The 22667-nt window shown below is 39.9% G+C and overlaps 2 protein-coding genes across 7 annotated transcripts in view; both read left to right on the top strand.

The window, feature by feature from the left end:
• Window positions 515-20768, top strand: OVCH2 (ovochymase 2). Of its 4 annotated transcripts, none has more exons than XM_021400952.1 (23): window positions 515-1214; window positions 2578-2689; window positions 3768-3877; window positions 4647-4738; window positions 4883-4957; window positions 5817-5989; window positions 6148-6243; window positions 6819-6970; window positions 7630-7825; window positions 8756-8779; window positions 9863-9953; window positions 10059-10192; window positions 10598-10738; window positions 11610-11740; window positions 12124-12217; window positions 13045-13176; window positions 13589-13666; window positions 14341-14527; window positions 15994-16066; window positions 16587-16782; window positions 17192-17343; window positions 17729-17897; window positions 18327-20768. In XM_021400952.1, exons 2-23 carry the CDS (start codon window positions 2599-2601, stop codon window positions 18347-18349), a joined length of 2610 nt encoding a protein of 869 aa, XP_021256627.1. In that variant the 5' UTR covers window positions 515-1214; window positions 2578-2598; the 3' UTR covers window positions 18350-20768. The 4 variants fall into 4 exon arrangements, with proteins under 4 accessions (XP_021256627.1, XP_021256626.1, XP_021256629.1 ...); XM_021400951.1 differs by having other exon boundaries at window positions 1862-2689; XM_021400953.1 differs by having other exon boundaries at window positions 520-1214; window positions 1862-2689; window positions 15997-16066.
• Window positions 18405-22667, top strand: part of LOC110400775 (NADH-cytochrome b5 reductase 2) — a 22204-nt gene continuing 17941 nt past the window's right edge. Inside the window, exons 1-4 of one of the 3 annotated variants that reach the window (XM_021400961.1) lie at window positions 18405-20620; window positions 21177-21273; window positions 21537-21683; window positions 22171-22243. In XM_021400961.1, the coding sequence (XP_021256636.1) occupies window positions 20568-20620; window positions 21177-21273; window positions 21537-21683; window positions 22171-22243 (370 nt within the window). In that variant the 5' untranslated portion in view covers window positions 18405-20567. Of the gene's footprint in view, window positions 20925-21176; window positions 21274-21335; window positions 21458-21536; window positions 21684-22170; window positions 22244-22667 lie in introns of those variants that run through there. The other 2 variants (XM_021400960.1, XM_021400962.1) reach the window with 2 other exon arrangements.

Raw genomic sequence — 22667 nt, 5'->3', positions numbered from 1 at the left:
TTAAAAACTACTTTCAGTAGATTTGTACTTCCCAGGAACTACTGGAGTCATAAATGTAATATATGAAAGCATTTATAAAGTGTAGTATTTAATCAATTACATTTTTTTGAAATACAAAATTATTGTTTTTATTGAATAAATTGGCTTTCCAGTTTTCTAGCAGTGACCTTGCAAAAAATTTAGAAGATCAGTGAACCTTAAAAGCCCATTTTTCAGTCTAGTCATGTCAGTGGTCCACTAACCTTACCTGAAGGGCAAAGGGGTCCTTAAAGTATTCAGTTACGAGGGCTGCTCTGAAAGCAATGCCTCCTATTTTATTGTGTGAGCCCATGATGTCAGAGGCATATGTTGGCAGTATGGCAGTAGAGGTTGAACCTTCCTACCAGTATTCCACTAGGTTTTGTTGCTGTGTGACAGATGGAAGCAGAGGTACACTGGCAAAATTGCATCTGACATGGAAGTGTGGATGACGCAAAGGTGTAGAATTGAATTCCTCCATGCAGAAACAGTGGCACCCATTGACATCCATCGATGCTTGCTGAACATTTATAGAGACCAACCAGTGGATGTGAGCACAGCGAGCCATTGGGTTTTTCAGCAGTTGTGGTGATGAAAATGGGTCACCTCCACAGGTACAGATTTTTACAAGTTGGCATGGAGGCTCGTGTTCATCACTGGCAAAAAAATGCATAGCTAATGGTGGTGGCTACGTTGAAAAACAGTGTTTTGTAGCTGAGAATTTCCTCTATCAAATAGTGTTATTGTGTTCTTTGTATCTGTTGTAATTTCCATGGAAAAAATACGGGACATTACTTTCGGAGCAACCTATGTGCAAAGATATGGGATGCTAACAGGATGAGGCCAGCTCTGCAGCGGGATTCGGAGCACGTGGGTGGATGGAGATTGTCGTAAGATCCGACCTTTGCCTTTCTTTCAGGAATGATGCTGGCAGTGCTGCTTGCCAAAGCTGCAAGTTTTAGGAGCAACAGAAGCAAGCTAGTGAGAGAAATAGATAAACTACTGTTCCCTCTGTCTGTGCGTACTGTATAAAGATAGCTGCAGAGGGGGAAAGATTAAAAAAGAAAAAAGAGAACTATAAAGAATAGTTAGACAAGAAAGCCTGTATTCCTGTTTTGTCATCCCAGACAAGGGACAGGTTGTACAGAACATGCCATTCTGTGCTTTTTCTTCCTGATCTCGTTGGCTGTTGCACAGTAAGTGTTGCCTCTCTGTCATAAATTTGAAATGAGGTGATTGTTTCTGCATTTGCCAGGGGACCGGATGTTTATTCTTATCAATAATCTGATGGGTGTTGTTTGCGCAGTGTCCTTGCTGAGATTTTTTTTTCTTTTTTTTTTTTTCACATCGTCCTGTTGGATGGCATCGTTCCAAGGGATGTCAGTGTGGTGGATAATCAGAGAGCTCTGCAGCATACAGAACTGATATTGTGGATTTGAGGCTGTTGTTTTGTCCCTGCAAAACATAAATGAATTAATGAAGGAAAGCAGCTTTCAAAGTTTTTGTGATTACAGCTGATCTTATCTGTCTGAAATGATGTTGGTGATGCAGGTTTCAGAAGTTGCAGAATTAAATGTCTGTGCAGGGCCAGTAGAAAAACTTTATTCTAAAGAAGTTCTGTATATTTGTAAAAGAAGAAACAACAGCAACATTTTCCATGACAGCATTTGCATTCAGTTGCTTCTAATGAAATTGTATATTCAGGGTAAAAACTGGTTTCTGTTATCCTGTTATAAAACTGATGACACAAAACTTTAAAGTGGTAAATTCATGGGGTAAGTTATCTTATGGTTTCTGTTTTTTGAGATCTCTTAACGTAGCTTCTGGTATGTTCTTTATTTAGGATTCAGACAGCCTTCTAGGAGACTTGCACTCAACTTGTTATTGAAATGGAACTTAGCCGTCAAAGTGACTTGGACCTGGTGTTGCTGGCTGAAGCAATACTGAAATATTTTAAAAAAGCTAAGCCCTGTCCTCCTTAATTGCTTTTAAGAAATGAGATATAAACACTGCTTTTCTGAAGAAAAAAAAAAAAGCCATGCTGTGATGCGGAGAGCTATCTTTGTCTCATACAGCACCGAGCATGCTGTCAACAAAATTATAATCTCTTGTGTTTCTCAGGACTGTAAATTGGCTAAATATAAAGTATGCAGGAAATAAAAAAGTATTGCCTCTTCAGGAGCTATAGAAATTGTTGGGGCAAATATTAATTGATACTTTATTCAGGTGTGTTCTGCTTCTGTGTTTAAATCAGCCTGGGTAAGTGTTGCTAGCAGAGCATGCAATATCTGCTTCTGGTTCTGTCAATTTTGCTTGGAAAAAAAACCCAATTATTGTGGGAGGGGAGGTGGATATCAGCTGGTATTTTACAGCAAAGACTTCAGTAATGTATTAAGTCTTATGAAACAATCATGCTCCGTTAAATTTGAAAAACTTACTTGTGCAGTTAAGTGCTTTATGGCTGGATTAATGAGTAACTTCTACTTCAATTAGTTGATGTTCTCCCGTGGTGCAATATTTGGGCTTCTTTTTCATTATAAGGACTCTCCTTGTTTTCAGACTGTCACTTAGCACCCCGAGATGTGCATTACTTCCAGTAAGCTGCTGTTACTCCTGATGGGGATTGTTTGTATTACAGGGTCTCATGCTGTACCATACATTCTTCAGAAAGGTAGGATCAAAATTTCACATTGAGCTTTAACTACGCAGTTACTATGTACTAAAGGTTTTGTTTATAGGCAGTGAAAGAAGCTCCCCTAGTTTGACCCACTGCAATTTTGATTCTCAGAGCTGGTAGATCTAGGCACAAGGTAGTGTTAGAATTTCTAACTTCTGGTTTTAGTTCTTTGGTTTTGTTCCATTCCAAGTCTGTAACATAATGTTATTTTTGAATGAGTAATTTTCAAGCAACTTCTGTCTGATTTCTTGATGGTTCAGAATGAGTAAAATTAAGTAAATATGAATTATAAACAACTAAATTAAGTACTCTCATATTTGCAACAAATTAATGAAGGTCCTAATTTAGTAAATTACCTGTGGGCTGCAAGCAAAATATGAGTCTTCCCCTACATTGTCTTACATCTTAAAATCCAGAGTATACGTCTTTTTGGCGCAGTTATCGATTGCAATTGTTCTCTTTCCTTCGTGAAGAGTTACTAATCTATAGCAAACTAGAAGAGAAAGCTTTGACTGTTTTTATGCTTCCATTTTAAATTTGCTTCTTGATTTCCAAAGTTCTGCAAACCACTTTTTTTCTTTGTAAAATTCTAGTCTGGTTGTCAAAACAGATGTGTTATCTAAAGCATTATAATAAGCTGCTCATTTCAGCAGTCCAAAATGTAGCTTTCTATCCAGCAATATTCTCTTGCTTCATTACTGTGCCATACAGGCAAATGTGATGCAGCTAACCTAGAAATTTCTCATCCAACGGATGATGATTTTATTTTTTCCCCATTTTTAAACCCAGTACCAAATTATTTTGGGTACCAGCTAAATCTCTTTATAAAAATGTTGTCTCAGGATCCTGTTTTTTCTTTCCTCACTGTATATTTCACGTGGCAATGGTGGGTGCAGTGACTATCCCAGTGTGGATTTAGTCTGGGCAGCTCATTATAAAGTGTGGTTCCTTGTCCTGGTAGAGGCACTGCACCTAACCTACATTTCAGGCTGTGACTGTGCCTTGTATTTTACCCAAAAGTGGAAAAAATTAGATTAAATCATTCCTTCTTTTTCCTGTTTTTACCCCTCAGATCATAAGTGTGGGCAGAAAGTTCATGAGACAAAACCGTGGAGTTACTTTAACCTTTTCACTCGGATTGTTGGGGGGAACCAGGTGAAACAAGGCTCACATCCATGGCAGGTTTGCACGAGCAAATGTGGTTTTATCTTCAGAACAAAGTCCTTCTTTGTTTTTATAGAAATTACAAAAAAGGAAAACCGTTGTACTTCATACTTATTTCCACTTAGAATGTGTCACTGAGCTCCGCTTTGCTTCTGTGAAACTCAGTGGAGCAGACAGAGAGGACATGGATCTGTTCTGCTCCAAGACAAACTTTTGCTTATCATTTATTATTTTATCATTAGTTCTGAAAGAGTATGTTTAGATTAGTCTGTGTAAAGAGGCATGGGTGAAACTGCTCAGAAATAGAAGAACACCTCAGCACCCCTAACCACTGTCTAGCATCACAGACTTGCAGTTTGGAAAAAGATATACCTTGTGGTGCTTGCTGTTTTAAGCTTAAAAACTAACTGGATAAAGACTATGGTATAGTTGCCAAAGACTCTCTCATGCTCTGTGGTGCTCCCAGTGACCTACAAAGGAAAAAATCTCAACTAACCAGTAACCTCGCACACTCTTGAGTAGTTCAGTGAGTTGGCATTTATTATATGTCTGTTGCTTTTATCCAGGTACAAAGTTACAACCAAGGGGAGCAGCAAGGTTTAGGATCACTTATGCTCAAGGAACATAAGAATGCCATGAAAGCCCGTTTGACTGAAGTGCAGCATGAACCTTAGCTATGTGACTCTTTAAAGAATACCAGCGTACATACTCTGTTCTTTCTTCCTCAAGTGCAGTCAGAGCAGATATTAAGATCTTGTGTATTTGACGTCTTATTTATGTGAAACAGGTTTCCTTGAAACGAAGAGAAAAGCATTTCTGTGGAGGCACCATTGTTTCTGCTCAGTGGGTGGTCACGGCAGCTCACTGTGTCTCAGACAGGTATGAATGTGATCTTTCAGGAGCAGGCTGCAGGTGCAGAAGAACGTTGATCGTAAAAGCATGTGTAATGTAGCATCTTTTTCTGGACATTACTGACAGATCCTGCTCTTTCATTTGTAACCAGTATTTTTCATGTTTTAACAGAAAGGAAGAAAAACCAAAACCTTTGAACATTACAAAAATAAGAATAAATAGCCTTACAAGCTGGGATGCAGACTGGTGATTACCATGTTTTTTTTTCAGAGGTAGCAGCTGGCAGCATATATGCAATAAAATGGTGAATGGGCATAGTACTGATCTCGAGTGCTGTTAATTCAGCCTTAGCTCTAAAAAAAATAAAAATTAAGTCGGCAACATTTCAGTTGTGCCTTCACAGAGATTATAATTATCTTGTAGCTAGTACTTTGTACTAATGGATCATCTGGAATTATAAACTTGATCTGTATTGGACATGGTTTGTGATCACATCTTGGTTAAACTAGCCAAAAACTGAAGTTTGTGGTAACTACAGAAAGACAGGCAGTAACTGAGTTAGCATAAAGCCTCCTGATTACAAAGTAAGTCATCAAGTTGATGAATAAATTTGAAGTAGAATACAAGTTAATCGTGATGGCTTGTTGCTTTTGTTTTGTTATTTGTTTGTTTCCTTGCGCATGTTTTGAGTTGGTACTAGGAACCCTAAGACAGGATTCACAGTGTTTTTGAAACTTGAACTGAGAATACTGGAGAAGTAGTCTTATTTTTTTTCTGTACTTCCCTATTCCACATTTTCCATCTTCCACTAAAAAAAGCAGTGCGATCAAACAACTTTAAACACAAGAGTAGGATCCGGTTCTTTAGCAGACCACTTAAATACAGATAGGAGTGTAGCAAAATGTATTTTTTCGCAGTTCTTTTATCTCCCAGTTCCTGCTGTAGGGCAGATTCAACTCACGTTGACTGTACATATTATACTTTAAAATCTGAAGCTGAAAGGCATTAGGTATCATTAGTAAAATTTTTCTGTTTACAAACAACTACATTTTTTCCTTTCATATCAAAGATTCTGTGGTTGAATTTTTACTTTGCAATTCTACAGGAACCTACTCAAGTATTTGAATGTCACTGCAGGGGAGCATGATTTGAGAATCAGGGAGCATGGAGAGCAGACACTCCCTGTTAAATATATCATTAAACATCCAAACTTTGACCCCCGAAGGCCGATGAACTATGACATAGCCCTTCTCAAGCTGGATGGAACCTTCAACTTCAGTAAGACCATAGCACAGATAAATTATCAAATGTTAGATGAATTTTTTAGACGCCACAAAAATAATTGCCTTTTAAAGAACTATGTGAGAAATAAAACTTTTTTTTTTTAAATGATGACACTCTTTCAAATACTTATCAAGAAAATTCATGTATGGCAGGTTCATCAGTTTTGCCAGCATGTCTTCCTGATCCAGGTGAAAAATTTGAAGCAGGATATATCTGCACTACTTGTGGCTGGGGCCGTTTAAGAGAGAGTAAGTTACTGGAGTTGTTCTTCGACATTCTGGCTTTGCAGTGTTGTTGTCAATCCTTCATTCCTGTGTTCTTCCTTTTCTTAAAATGGGCAGTGACTTATCTAGCAAATTCGTATCTGCGTAGAAAGCAAATGTCTTCAGATCAGTGAACGTTTTCTTACCCAATTTTCTTACTCAATTTTAGATTTTTTTTGAGAATTCTATCTGTTCCAATATGCAGTGTTTATGCAGCTAAGAGTTTGACCGCATAAGCTGTAGACAGACCAGAAGTAACTGTCAACTGAGCGTAAGAATTGTAATCTCAAAATGGTATCTTTGCTAGCTTCTGTCTATCTGCGAATTAGTTCAAAATGGATTGCAAAAATATATGGACCTGTATATTATGTTGGAGACACTTTGAAATTTATTCACATAAAGCTGATAATATATGCAAAACTGTACGTTTATCAAAACATGTTCATAACCAGAAGAAGACATGGAACAAGTTTTCAGCGTGTTTTTCTTTGTGTATTAGCAGTGACGTTAAAAGTTCACCACTCAGCATTTCATTTTGAACAATTTTTTTTTTGTTTCAGATGGAGTGCTCCCTCAGGTTTTGTATGAAGTCAATCTACCAATTCTAAATAGTAAGGAATGTTCGAGAGCAATGTCAACTTTAAAGAAGCCCATCCAAAGTGACACTATACTGTGTGCTGGATTTCCGGATGGAGGAAAGGATGCCTGTCAGGTCAGTTGAACAGAGGGCCTTGTGTACTTACAAGAGTTTCTCAGAAACTCAAGTTTCCAGGTGCCTAAGTGAATAAATATACTGTAAATTTTGTATTTTTTTTTGACGTGTGAATTCTTTAAAAGGATCTGTATGGGAGAATGTACTTAATTCCCTGGATCTATTTTAATCATTGTGTGAATTGCATGAGAGGTTCCTGGCAGCAATTACACAATGCATCCCAGTGTCACAATGTTTAGAGCTTTTAAACTTCAGAGCACTTGATAAACATTGATTAACGAATGTTCCTAGCATGGTATGGAGGAAGTTAGAAAGTATTGCCTTGGAGAACAAGAAAAAAAATGATTGTTCCTAGTCTTGGGAAAATTTTAAAATGGAAAAGCAAACAATATCCTTGTCCCTTTTGTCATGCTGAAACGCCGCATATATATGCACCTAAGTGAATTAATTCATCTCTCCTCTCATCACAATCCTGACTAAACACAATAAAAAGCAAAGTCTTTTTTTAAATGTTTTTTTTTTTTTTTTTTTCCAAATGACTATTCCCTGTGTGGCAAGTTTATTACTATGCTACAGCAGACGACTCACTAAACTCTTCAAGGCTTGCTCAGTAGTACACATGCATGTTTGTGACCTGTGAGTTCTGGGGGTTCTTACAGGGAGACTCTGGGGGTCCTCTTTTATGCCGACGTAAGCATGGTACCTGGATTCTCGCTGGTGTGATTTCCTGGGGGATGGGATGTGCTCGTGGCTGGAGAGGTAATGAGATGAAGAAACATTACGAAAGAGGCTCTCCAGGAATATTCACAGACCTCAGTGCAGTGCTTTCCTGGATTCAAGAAAATATGAGCGCTGGTATTAAGTCTTCACAAAAATTTCTCTCTCACATCTGTCATTTTTCTGTCTCATAATCGTATTTCATTTAATTTTATCCTTTTCAAGATATAGTACTAATATTTTCCACATTCTTTCTGCCAGAGTGTCATACCTTTTCACCTTTAGGAGAAAAATAATAACGTTTTCCCATTAGAAACTACCTTCAACTGATGATTAGAAAAATAAAAAATAAAAATAAAATAAAATAAAATAAAAAATAAAAATATAAATAAAAAAGGACTTTCATAAGAAAAATGAATAGGCTTTAGTTTCTGACAAATATGTTTTCAATTAAAGAAAAATAAGAGAAGGGCCATGTCTTTTCAATATGAATTTAAAAGAATGGATCATTGAGTTTTCAGAAAAAAAAAGATTAATTAAAGTAATTTTCATTAAATAGTATTGGCTCCAATGAACAGAAAAAGTGATTTGGTAAATGAAGTGGGGACACAATTCTCAGTTGCCTTGTGCTGGGTTTCACTACCTACTTTTTTACACTGTTGCGCTGGTGTGAATAATCTGGACGGTTACTGCTGTCAGGTTTAGTATCTCTGTGTCCCTGGTGATAAGGCGGTAGCTGGATTCTGCTACCCTATCTTGAGATGTGTCGTATTTATTCAACATGCAGAGAGAATGCTGCTCAGACTGAGCAGAGGCCTATCAATGCATTATTAATTCTAGACGTATCTTCTCTAGAGTTGGTTATTCTGAAGTCAGCTTTGCCTGAACTTGCAATTTTGATTCCATGCGTAGTTTACTGTAGGCACTATGTCCTCAAGAATTCAAATCTGCATCACTGCTAGCTGTATAAACCTACTATTTCACACTGTTAAAAATAAAGCCTACGTTGTGAATGTGAAACTATAATATATTCTTTTTTCATTCCCTTCCCTATCCCTCCTTCATTAGATCTGAAAATGAAGAGTTCCACACGTGAGTAGTATTTTTTCAGCATTTTATACCTGCATTAGAGTATAACCAGCCTTCTCAAACAATCTGATACGTGATCTGTGAAGGGAAGAACCATATTTATAGCATGACTTATCAATGCACTTTAAAATGCATACTTTAAATACGTAGTTTTTTTTTCTAGCTCAGTAACCAGTTTTCTTATGTAAGAGAGTACTTATGTGCCAGTGACTTCAAAAAGGAATTTCCCTCAAGACAAATTTGTATAAGGCATTAATTTATTGAAATGCAAATAGAATTAATGGAAAATGTAGAACAGAACCTCAACACGTGAAGTCTAATTAATAAAGTTGATTGTGTATATAAGTGTATAGATTATAAACAGAAAAATCAGGTAAATTGGTAGTAGTTTCTGCTCATCTTTGATGAATCTATCTGCTTATCTGGTGTCTGTTTCTGTGAATTGAATGTAAAAAAAAACCCACTGTTTTCATCCTATTCCTGAATATAATTTATTTTACGATTGAAGTTATACTTTGATTCTGTGTGTGTGTACTTCGTTTTTAATAAACGTCTTACTGCCTTACCTTGGCAAAGAGAAGGAAAGCAAAGAGGAGGCATTTTTACAGGTACCTGTAGTTTCTTGCAATAGTTATCCAGAGAAAAACACTTCTGCTTCTTCCAGTCCCATATTTTACTGTTGCAAAAGTATCTTGCTGCAAAATAGCTACGGATTTTATTACAAATGGGCAGCAATAAATGCTTACGTCCTGAGGTATGCATTTTTCCTCTCTGAAAAATCCTTATACCAAAATCATAATTTAACAAATACTTTCTTTAAGGTGATGAGCAAGCTCCACTGTTTTTACACTAAAATGTGATAGGGCACTGGCAGAGCTTGGTTTTTGCCTCTAAATTATGTGCTTGAAAAATGATTTGCTGCAGTTTCATATAGAAGAGAGGGATGACCTAGCATCATTCTGCCATCAGAAACAGGGTACAGATGAGCAGTCTTAAGTCTCACGATATTCTCTAGATGTTTGGTGTAACAGAGGATTGTATGTATGTGTCAAACCTGATTCTTCTTGTTCTAACTCTACAATGCAGCATTTTGTAGTATTCAGGATGGCAAACTCCTGGACAGTGAAGGAGAATTAAATTTTCCTGGAAGTTCCGAACAGTTCTATCAAAACCATCAGTGAGTAGACAAAACACAGACTTTCCCCAGAATCTATTCCTGGTACCTGTGTTGCTGTTTCTTTTTCTTGCAGTTTTGTGAATAGGAGCAAATTTATCATTACAGATTGTGTGTATGGACTCTGTTTGTACCAGAAGGGAATTATATATTGCTTCATTTTTCCCACTTCGATATAGAGCCGGAAACATTTTGTGACTATGACTCTTTATCGGTCTATTCAAAAGACAACAGACTTGTTGGTGAGTTGCTGTCCTTTTGTTCTATAAAAATGTCACTATATCCTTTCATTCTAACAGCGGTTGAACACAGAGAGGGCGTTTCAGTTGATGGTGTTTTACACATGTTTTCATGATGGAATACATTGTGACGTGATCTAAACTGAAAGATGAGAGATTGGAAGGGGAAAAGAATGGAAAAATGCCTGTTGGAGAACTGTGTCAGCATATGAATTGCTGACGTCAAGGATTTTTAAATGTGCATCTTTTATTTGGGCTAACAGATTAATAGAGAATAGGGAGGAATGGAAAGGCAATTTCTATTTCATCTATTAATTTTTATAAGCAATTGCTAAAAATTGTACATGAGAGTTTTCTCAAATGACTGAAGACTTTGAACAGTGATTATTCTCTGAAATTCTGTTTCAGGGAAATTCTGTGGAGGAGATCTTCCATTACCTATTTTAATTGGCTCCAATAATATAAGGCTAAAATTTGTTTCTGACAACAAGGATTATGGAACTGGTTTTTCTATGACTTATAAAGCTCTTACACCAGATATTCTTCCGAGTAAGTCTAACTCAGAGAAAACTTCTATGATTTTCCTAAGTGGGTGGTATGATGAACGAGGTAAGTGTGCTTTTGCTGGCGTGTGGAAAAACTGGGATGCCAGGAAGAGACAGGATAGATGCTGTTCAGAAAAAAACCTCCTGTTACTTTGCCTCTACCCAAAATCCTCTGGAAGGATTTAATTTTCTTCTCTACTTATAGAATGTTTTAAAACTTAATAAAATGAGTCACACAAGACAAATTTCCAGGTGAAAGCTACTTTCAATTTTGCTGTGCAGAGTGGTTTATCGTTGCTGGGGAGCAGGTCCAAGGGCCATCTCCTGAGTCTGGACAATACTTTTAAAAACAAGCGCATGTTGTTCCTGTTTCTGCAGCTTTTCCAACCGGTCTCATTCCTTTATGATCTGTAGGGGCAGAGTACAGGGAGGAATCCCCTCTGGGGGCCCTTGCCACTGCATAGCAAGAAAGTCTTACCTACCGGTTGTGTTCTATATCTCCACTTTCATTTCCAAATAAAATTGGCAAATGTTCTTCTGACATGCCTGTGTCCTGCGTTTCTATCACTCCCACACAAGTAACTCATTTTGTAGTACGCTGCCTGTAGCAAAGGGGACATGCTATAGTCGTAGAATCATAGAATCCTTAGAGTTGGAAGGGACCTCTGAGGGCCATCTAGCCCAACTCCCCTGCAGTGAACAAGGACACCACAGCAAGATCAGGTTGCCTTGCTAGCAGCCTGGGAGTCAGACTGTAGAGTTACCCACTTGTGCTGGTGTCATTTTCAGTCCTTTCTTCTTTCCTTTTTTTTTTTTCCAGTGTGTGTGAATGATTTAATGGGTGCCTCAGTTTTTGTTTTTCTCTGGATTTCCAGATTCTGGTTGTGAGTCCTTAGCTGTACTTTTTGAAGAAGGAGTGTTGCAAAGTATGCACTATCCAGAGCACTACAGCAATCTGGCAGACTGTCAATGGATTATTTGTGCACCAGAGGACCATGTAATCAAGGTATAATATGTGCCTTTCTTGTGTTGTGGAATGACAGTGGGCATCATTTAGTTGACAAGAAAGCATGCAGCTAGAGACAAGCAAGATCTAGCAGCATAAGCTTGAATAATGCTGTTGGACACAGTTGAGAGAAATCACTTTCTGTCCCAAAAGGCAGATATGTTTTGACTTCTCCTTTAGGTTATAGTAAAATAGGATTTCCTGGTTTAAATTTTATCATGATGCATTCTTCTAGCAAATTTAATGCGATGTGAGAGGTCTGAACACCACAGAGACCAGACTCTGTGGGAATCCTTGAGAATATTAAAGGCCTTGTTTAGAGCTTTGAATTTCAATTTGTGAAGTCAACAAGGTTCACTTTTTTCTTTTTCTTTCTTTTAAAGCTTACATACCAGTCTTTTGAAGTAGAAGAGAGTGAAGATTGCACTTACGATGCTGTGACTGTGTATGAAGATGTGGGAAAAGATGAGGAAATTGGTTTGGCTTTTAATTTTGACATACTTTGGGGACCTGTTACTTTTATGACTTTCAGTAGCCTTCTTTTATAGTGTAAACTGAAATTCGCTGCCAGAATCTCAGGTGTTGCTGTAGGTACTAGTTTCAGTACCTTGATTATACTTGCTTGTATTGGTACTTCTGTTCCTCTTATGGAGACAAAAAGACATCTAACAACAGTTATGTGTATTTAAATTCTATACGGAATGCAATCTGAATTCATGTATATTAAAAAAAAATGGAGGGGGGAGGCATAAGACAATTACTTGTTTTTATAGTAATGATGCCAGGCAGAACAGAAGCACTCAGGAATTCTCCCTGTCAGAATCCAGTTTTTCACTCTAGATGATTCTTAAGGCCTAGATGGAGATTCTTTTGGTTTACATCAAAAGAAAGACAGACCAGTCCCAATCAAATCTTTTCAGCACTAACTGGTACTGATATTAAGGTTAGCACTGGCAGCTGTCAGCGTTTCTGCGCTGACCTGGAAACCCAAGTTGCCAATATAATCTACATGTAATGGCAACCTATGACCATGAGTGCTGCTTTAATATCTTGTGAAATAATGCCAAGAGTCTCCTTGTTCTTATGAGATAATTACTGAACAAACTGACAGGAATAATAGAACAGTCTTTCAGCCTCAGTCTGCTTATCTAATCCTCTCTTGTGCATAGTTTGGGTTTGTTTGTTTTACCCTCTTGTGTAACAACTGTTACATTCTGTGCATTCCATGGTATGCACTATTGAAAAAGGTAGGTATGAAAAACTGCATTTTAATCTGCTGTGAACCTTTGCTTTCTCATTTTTAGCTAAATCCTGTGGATTTGTCCTACCAGCACCTGTTCTAAGCTCCTCTTCTATGATGCTGGTTGTCTTTCACTCTGATGAAACGGAGACCTTTGAAGGATTCAGAGCTACGATCACTTTTGTTCATGTTACAGGTAATTGAATTCTGTAACGTGGGAGATTTCCTCACTGGGGCAGCATAAAGGGCTCTGCAGTGAATACTGATATTCAGAAAGATTCTGCTCTTGGAGATTCTCACCTAATACATTGTTTTGGTGAAAACATCTTTGTTGTGAACTTTTTGAGGGATTGAACAAAGGACCTGGTGAGTGGGTAAATAAAAACAATGGATGTCCCCCAGGCCTCGGGGTTTTATTCTGTGTGAAAGTATTCTGGTACATTTTAAATGATTCTTTAGTACCATGTGAAGATGTAATAATGTAGATCCCTGGGGTACAAATCTATTCCTTCCACAGAAACGATTATAAAGGAAATAAAAATGATTTTGTAATAAAAAAAAATTATTTAGGACAGTCTGCTAACACATTCGCTGTTTTCGTTTGCTAGATTTAGATACTTTGGATTCTGCTAGTGCAGAAGAGTTTGAAAATACGGGTGTGACTGAAGAAATACAGGTTACAACAGGTTAGTCAACCTGAATTCTGGTTTCTTCATGGGAATGTGGAGTACATCCAGGACTATAACTTAAATGTTGTTTTCTCCAGATGTTTCAGGACTGCAGTCTGAATTGTCCCAAGATTTTTTTCATTATCATGATGAGGAAATAAAAGGATGAATAGTAAAATTTCTGTGCTTTAGCTTTCAAATAACAGAACCTGTTTTTTCTTGTTTCCTTCAGTATGTTATTTAGAGCAAAACAATGACATTATTTCAGCCCGTAAGCCAATTTACATGCTGCTTTGTGGAAGATGATTGCAAAGAGTGCAGGGTAGTTGGAATTAAAAACTAGAGTTTTAAAACCTTTTTCTTTTTTTTTTCTTACCTCTGGTAGTTTATGAAAAATAGAATGTGTTCGTATTCATTGTAGGTCTGAGACTAAAACTTTTGAAGTGCTATAGGATCTGAAAATCCTCTCATAAGCAGTTACTTTCACCTCAGTGAAGCTCAGTTTTGGCAAAAAGCGCCTCCTACTTCTAAACATGTGGATAATTTCTAAGGAGAGAATTTGAAAGATGTGGCAGAAAAGTGTTGAGGGGGAAGCCTGGAAGTTGTGGGGTGGCTCTTAAGCGGGCTTTTCTTTGCCTCACCAATCTTAACCTCTAAGAAACTTCTTGAGACATTAATCCTTTCTTTTTTAGATGATATTTGTGGAGTGCCTTCAAATCAGCCGAGATTCATCTTCAGTAGGATAATAGGAGGTGAAGAGTCTGTACCGCATTCGTGGCCTTGGCAGGTCAGCATACAAATTTCAGATGAACATATCTGTGGAGGAGCAGTTCTTGCCAAAGAATGGGTTGTCACAGCTGCTCACTGCTTTAATTCTAAGTAAGTACACTAGGATGAATCCTCCTCTGGGAATATCTGCATTGCACGGTGAATCTCTGCAGGGTGGTGATTCTGCCCAGGGAGGCTGGCACAGTTTGTTACCACATGCTTGCAACTTTGGCTGGTATGGGACTCTTTTGCTCCACACACTTGTACGAGGGATAGTGTGCCTACTTAAGAAATAGCCTACTTCTGTAGGCTTAGTTTTCATTCGGATCACTTTGCTGAAGATATGTCAGGATACTTGTCAACCATCACTTATTCTTGGATAACTTCTCTCTGGGTCATTTACAGAGCATGATTTCCTCTAGGTAGAGTCAAACTTAAAAAAAAATAAAAAATAAAAATCTAAATTTGTATAGATTTTAAGAGAGCATAGAGTAGGCTTTTGTGTACAGAGTTGACGCTGTTTCCTTATTAGGAAGCTATTGATCTGTTAGTTCAGATCACATGGATGTTTTTCTGTTTTTATGGACAGAAGCCAAGAGGGTACTCTGTGACACTTTCAGATTCTTTAAAATATTTTCTAAAATGCAAACTGATTATTCTTCTCATAGGCTGATCTACCTGACTGTTTTCTGGTTTCAAATGAATTGTAAATACATGAATTTAAACTTCATATACCTTGGGTCTTAAGTCATTAAATGTTTTTTTTGTTTTTTAAATGCTTCCAGGATTGATGATAATTAGGTATTCTGACTCACTTTTTAAATAAAGTTGCAATTACTGAAAATGAGGGGAAACTTTCAAAAGCCCCAAGTGCCAAATATGCTTAGATACGTATATTTTCCGTTGGAATTTGAAATGAAAATGCTGTTTTGAATTTTGGACTTAGGCTTTTAAGTTTCTAAATATCAGTTTGCAAAATTTTATGTTAAGAGCATTGTTGTACTGTGTTGAAAGTATGGCTTTAAGAGCCATAGTATGGAGGATTTCTCTATTGCATGTTGCAATCACATCAGAATTTGTGTACTTAATGTGGCTTAATGTGATTTCATCGGGGAGTTATGACAGTCTTTCAAGGTGTGAGAGGGTTTGGTTAAGAAAACAGAGAATGAAATATTTCTGTTGCATTTCTTTGTATCATTTGATGATATGAATAGTTGTGCTTTACACGTTATCCACTTTTTCCTTTATGATAGAGACCAGCACCATCCCTGGAATGGTGTAGACCGTGATGTGGAGGCCTCGAGTTCTGCAACAGGCAGCCTTAGTCTTCTTAAACCTGGTCTTTCTCTTAGTCCTCTGTTTGTTTGAGGGATGCCACGGCCTCATCATGAGAATGTTTCATACTATCTTGAACTCAATGAGAAGATTTCCGTATATTTTCGTGGTAGTGATGGCCCAGGAATATGTAGGGCTTTCATATTTCTTCTGGGAGTGGGAGGTTATAAGATTCTTGCATTTCAGGAGTGTTGTAACAGCCTGAGAATGTATTTACCCCTCCCCCCCCCTTTTTTTTTTTGGAGGGAACTGTACAGAGACTTATGGATGGTGGTCGCAGGAATTCATGATCTTACAGAGCAAGAATACAGACAGGTACTCTAAGTTCAGCTTAATAAGAAAATATAAATCAATCTTGCAAAATTATTTTTAAGGTAAACGCACCTCTCAAATTGCTTATGATGCAGCTGTCTTACAGCTTGAATGCTGGTCTTAATCTGCACTTGCACAACAGTTTTTATGTGACTGCCAGAGAACTTGTATCAACACAGACCTGTGCGTTCATCAGTAATGAAATCTAAACCGTGGTATCCCAGAGGGTGCTTGAGTGAAGAGTGCATTGTCTCTATAACCAAGATAGAAATAATAAGGGCACAGCTTTCCAGTTTACTCAGACTGGACTAATGTTTTTCCAAGACCCTCTTCCTACCCTTGCTGAATGGAGTTTCCCGCACATTCCCTGACTCATGTCTAAGAGCCATAATCTTGACTTGTTAATGTAAGGAAGCTGGTAACGTCAGCAGCTGCTTTTAGATGTTTTTTTCTCCTCGTGCATCTTGCATATAGCCTGAAAAATTATAAAACCAAAGGCTTAACAATATCCTTACTTTCCTAGAAAAGAGCAGTAAAGCAGTATATTATACATCCAAGCTTTAACAAGACCACTATGGACTCTGACATCGCTTTACTGCAACTGGCTGAGCCCTTAGAATTCAACCACTATGTGCGTCCTGTGTGCCTCCCTGCAAAGGAAGAAGTGGTTCAGCCCTCCAGCGTATGCATTGTCACAGGATGGGGAGCAGAGGAAGAAGGTATGTAGTCTTTGCCATTTTGAGGGTTGAGCAGGCTGTGGTTGTATTTTATGGTTTGTTCTGTGTTGTAACATGAATTCTATCTATACTTTGATTCCTGGAGAGCTGATATATTACAAAGTTTTCACTTACGTAAGCCCAGATAGTCTTGCATGGAAATGAGTAGAAGTAAAGCAATCAGTTTAGATTTAGACCATTTGAAAAGGAGAAGAGTCAAGCTGTTTTCTGGAAGCCTTAAATAAGCAGGCTGTATAAAATCAAGAGATGCGTAGTGGAGAGCAGCCCTGCTGTGCTGGAAAAAAGTGAAGGGACTAGGAAATACATTTCATTCATTGTGATAAAAAGTGAGGCAGGCATTGTATCATTAATTAATGCCTCTGCCAGTTTCTAAGATGTCTTCTATTTCAAGATAGGGAAAAGAGTAAAAAGCTCCATCAGCTGGAAGTTCCCATCCTGGTGCTTGAAGCATGTCAGACCTATTACATAAATCTTCCCAGTAGAGTGACTCAGAGGATGATCTGTGCTGGATTCCCTCTGGAAGAAGGCAAGGACTCATGCACAGTAAGCTGCTTTTTGATACTTGGGGTACAGCCAGATTGATTCTGAAAAAGAGGAGCCCACAGGCTGCACACAGCCTGGCACAGTTTGCACTGCAGCCTTCCCCTAGCACCGGGCCATCGTGGTGGTGGCTCTGCCCGCCTAGCGGCCCAGCCTGAGAGTGCAGCCATCGCTCAACAAGAAACCAACAGCCATGTTTTATTAGCTCTGCCTCTGCTGAAAGCAGGACAGAAGGGTGCAGTGCCAAATCATGGTATGGCAAATAATTTTATGCATTTTGATACATTGGCTAAAGACGTGAGCCACTTAGACCTATTGTTGCCGAAGTTATCTTTTAAAAACATAGAGTGCTTTTAAATGCTAACCAAATTCCTTTGTCCTTGTGCAGGGTGATTCTGGTGGCCCATTAGTTTGTCCTTCAGAAGATGACTCAGGATTTTACACACTTCATGGAATCACTAGCTGGGGCCTGGGCTGTGGAAGAAAGACCTACCCAGGAGTATACACAAACGTTGGGGTTTTTGTGGACTGGATCAAGCAGAGTGTTAACAGTAGCGGTATGTATGGAAACAAACAAAAAACAATTAAATCAATCTTTTGGCTACTGCTAAATACTTCATTTGAGGCCTTTTCTAGGATACTATTTTTATACTTGGTGTGTCTAGCGCACCATGAAATTTAAGCTGTTTAAAGTATGTCTGGCTGAGTGCTTAGATGCCAGTGAATGTAAATCAGTAGTCACTTCTGAAAACTTTGTTTTTTCAGGATGTATTGTTATTCGTGTCTTTATTGCATTTCTCCTCCTGATGAATAGTGCTTTTCATTAGTGCTGCTTTGCTGCCACATTTCTTTAAGGCTAGCAAAGGTGAGGAGGTTTGAAATGATACATGACAACAGTGAGTTCACTTTGATAAGTTTACTGACAGCCTTTGATGATCTTTGCAATGTTTACCCTGTTTTTTTGTTTGCTTTTTTTCTTTTTGTAGATCTGCCCGTTTTCATGGTGTAACTGTCAAAAGAGCAGTTCTGAGGGACTACGTTGTAGAACACTTCCAAAGTACAAATGTCACTAAAAGCAAAATTTGGTGAGAGCGTATCAGTTTGTGACTGCTGAAGAGATCATAGAGTAGCTGATACTTACCTTGATTAATTTACTGCTTGTTTACCTGAATTGAGACTTCAACCTTACGTGTGTGTCCTTGGGATATACATAAGTTACTTACAGGTTTCTGACACTGTCAATGTATGTTAGAAGGAAGGATAGATCACCATATATGTATGTCAGGCATGCACTCAAATGCAGCACTGGAGAAAAGAAAAATCAACATGAAATTAGCATGTGTGTTAAACAACTGAAATCAGTTCTCTTTCCATACGGTCAATGAGAGTGTTGGCTCCGGCTCTGAGGGGACCTAGGCAGTGGCAGTACATCTCTCAGAATCAAAAGAACACTGTCTAGTGATTAGTCATGTGAATCAATCAAATTGCTTGGAAAATAGTATTTTAATATGCCCAAATGATGGTCGTTGTAGGCCTGATCCGATTGATTTGAGTGTCTAATATTAGAATAATTTGACTACATTATTTGCCTGTTACCGTAACAATCTTTCTATGTGTAATTGCATCAAAAGAATGTTGGTACTTGGAAAGCTGCCACCAAATGCAGAGTAGGCATAACTGTGTTCAAAACTGCTCGGGCTTTTGAGATGTAAGGAAGGTGCAGCGGTGAGCCTGGGTGACTTGCGCGAGCAGCTTCTGGTCTGCCTGCCTAGTGGGATCATCCATCGTTGTGAAGCCCCATGTATTAGCTTGTGTATTGTGCAAGATTTTCACATCTTGTTAAGATTAGAATTCCAGTGGAAGGCATTTGCTAGGCATTAAGTGACTTGTTATGAATGTAGGGAATTCTACACAGTAAGGGCTGTGCTTGGTGCAAATACTCATCTCAACCGTCCACAGTTTTTCAATAACCCGGGATTTTGGGAGTATGCTTCTCGTGCTTGATCTAAGGTTTCCCTTGCATCAACTGTGGTCCCACTTTGTGTTTTAAATCAGTTATGTACAATATGTTATTTTAGGTCTCTTAATCTTGATTAGCAATGGATCTTCCTTTAGAAGTCTAAAGGAAGCCTCGATGGCCTGTTGAACATTTATAGTGTGGTGTTGCTATGCTCTGTTCCAAATTTCTGTGTTGAAGAAAAGTTGATGTTTTGATTAAAAAGTAGCATCAGCTTTTCAAAAAATTGGGTAAGACATTAGTATTTGCTATTTTAACAAATTGCTTGTTGTTCAGACAGAAGTGTTCAAAAAGACGGGTGGTCCAGGCCAGCAGCCTCTGGCAGCGTGCAATAACTGGCAAATGTCCTAATTAATCTATTCATATAATCAGAGGTACCGTGTAATTCACACACTGCAAAGTGAGCACATCTGCTTGTAAATAGCAATTTGTTTAATGCCCAAATGGCTGCTTGCACTGGAAACGGTGATGACGGGCTCCAATTAGATTTGCAGACTGTGCTTTGCACAGCTGTTGTGTTTAGAAACTAGATCAGTATGATAGCATAATAGGTAACCTGAGTATAATCCTTCTTTGACTCCATGGCCTGGAAAATAATTAGATGGCAATAAGATGTCTCGTCTCTGCTGATACCAATGGCAGAATCACTTTGTGTCCAGATGTGGAGCCCTCGGTGCAGGAGAGATGTGGACCTCCTCGGGCACGTCCAGAGGAGGGCCTCAAACACGAAAATACTGCGTGGTGGAAGGACGAATTCAGATTAGTTTTCAAAGATGCGTAAGGCACAGCTGTGTTACTGACAGAGTATGCTTGTTCCATCTCTGATGAGCTCTTGAAGAGACTTTTGGAAAGGAATGACGGGAAAATATCCTTTGCAGTTTTTCATTGTGGAAGTTTGCTACCGTTCAGTTGTGGCGGGAGTTGCTGTTTGCTAATGGTATCCGTGTAACTGTGCTGGCAGTCAGGGTGCCTCAGCTCTTGGACATGGTTCTGTTGTACTTAACAGGAACAAGAGGACTTAAAGTACCCGTCGAGTTGGTGGTTTTTTTTCTGCTTATTAAGCAAATAAAAAAATCACCAGTTAAAAAAACAAACACAAAAGCAAACCCCAAACCAACAAGAAGCAGTGAGGGAGGAACTGCAGGTGGTATCAGCCCTATTGAATGCACTGGATCTACGGATACATGCAGATAAACCAACATCACTTAAAATGCCACATGCTGTTAGGAGTCCTATCTGCCTGCATTTGATTGGATTGTTAAGGTACTTGTTTTTCGCTTGGCTGCATGCTGCCAACCTTTTGCGTTTCTGCTAGTGCGGGTTTTCAGGTAATCTCGTTTTGCTTTTGTTGTATCTTTCTAGCCCACTGAAAGCTGCAATCTTTTGTCAATAAAAGAAATGTGAACTGTTTTGTGACGCAAATGAGATCTGATTGAAGAAATTAAAAACAATGCTTTCAATTGAGTTAATGCAATGGAATTGTATTTTTAGTTTGTACAACATGTATGCAGAGACCACTTTATTCCTTAACAGTTACAGGAGACTTTCCTGACCCAGCAATGGAAAGGTAGGCTGCTGCTTTAAAAGGTCGCTGGGGCTCCCCGAGGGCTTAAAACCTGGAAATAAACCTTCTCTGGCGTGTGAGTAAAAATATCTTCTTTGTAACATGGCACGGAAGAGAACTAGTGGACTTGAGGGAGGGTGTTTCTGCGGGAAAACAAAAAGATGCTGTCTTTGCTTGTGAACCTCGCATCGTTAGCTTGCACTGTACGGTTGTGTGCTCCTTGGCCTAGAAGACTTGACTTGTGTTGTTTTGCAGAACAGACAGAGGCACGCGGGGACTGCACCACAGCTCCCGCGTCGTCTGTCGTCTTCTGCTGGGCACGAGGCAGCGGAGCAGGTGCAGGAGCACGGCGGTGAGTACCCGCCGCGGGGACCTGCCCCGCTGCACCACGCGACCCCGGCCGCGGGCGGGAAGCGTAGCACGGGCACGCGGCAGCGCGGGGCGGAGCCCGGCGGCACGCGGGGGCCGAGGCGGGCGGGGAGCGGGCGCGTTGCTGCGCCTGCCGGCAGGGAGCCTCCGCCATGGAAGCGTTCTCGGTGAGCGGCCGGGTGCGGGGCCGGGGCGCGGGGGGGGGGGGGGGCGGGCGTTTCCTGACCGCTGCCCTTCTCCCCGCAGGCTACCCCCGTGATCGTCGCCGTGGCCGCGGTGGCCGCGTCGGCGCTGCTGCTGCTGCTGCTCAGAGGGGCGGGGCGGGGGCCGAGCCGCCCCGTCACGCTGCGGGACCCGCAGGCCAAGTACCCGCTGCCGCTGGTGGGCAAAGAGGTGAGCGGCGGGCCGGGGTGTGCGCGGAGCCCTCCGAGGGGCGGCGGCGGGTCCCGCTCCTGGCGGGTCACTGTCGGCGCGGTGGTTTCCTAAGAAAGCCGGGCTCCTTGCTGTGTGCGTTTAAGTCCTTAGAGCTCCGTTAATCCGTCGACTTCTGCCGAGCGACTCCGCAGCCCGCCCTGCCCTGCCCTGCCCGACCTTTGGCCGCGAGCCCTGCAACGTGCCGGGTGGCCGTGGGCAGCAGGTGCACGGGTGCTGGGGGGGCCGGGCAGCACACCTCGTGCAGCTGAAGGGGAGAGCTCCTAGGTCCTAAAACTCAGAGCTGCATAAACTTCATTTGCAAAGCCATTTCAGCTGCCCTTGCTAGCCCCTGGATTCTTGCTAACAAAGAACGGGGTCACTAACACAGAGCGTGGGGTAGAGCCTGAGATTCCCAGCAGCGACGTGTTGCCTTCATTCTGATTTTTCTTATTCTTTTTTTAAATAGGAAATCAGCCACGATACTAAGAAATTCCGGTTTGGGCTCCCTTCGTCAGATCATGTGTTAGGATTACCTGTAGGTAAATGCTTACAGCATTTAAATACATGTGGTTTTGGTCATGAGGATTTTGAAGTTCTTGGGTTTCTGCATTGGAATTCAGAGCTCAGCAAATAGCGGAGTTAAGAGCTGCACCTGAAAGCTGCTCTGTCGGAGGGAAGTGTCAGCCAAGTTTCCCAAAGAGTCACATTTCAGATTTCCTGTGTGTGCTTTGTCCTGCTTGCGTTAAATTGTGTGGTGTAGTTCGGAACAAGAACGTGAAATTCAGGTGAAACTGATCTAGTCTGAGGAAACCTGCTCAGGATACGGGCACAAAAGGTATCTGTCAGAGCTTTTTAATACTACTTACTTCTGTTCTATTTTTCCTCTGGTGCCTCAGTTTGTCAAGCGTCCCCAGGTTTTTGACAAAAAGAGTCACGCTCGCAGATAAGGAATAGAGCTCTTCT

Source organism: Numida meleagris, chromosome 6 (assembly GCF_002078875.1).
Source record: "Numida meleagris isolate 19003 breed g44 Domestic line chromosome 6, NumMel1.0, whole genome shotgun sequence".
In the NCBI taxonomy this organism is placed as follows: domain Eukaryota; kingdom Metazoa; phylum Chordata; class Aves; order Galliformes; family Numididae; genus Numida; species Numida meleagris.
The sequence above is the reverse complement of the archived record's forward strand: the minus strand, read 5'-3'. Positions and strand labels throughout refer to the sequence as shown.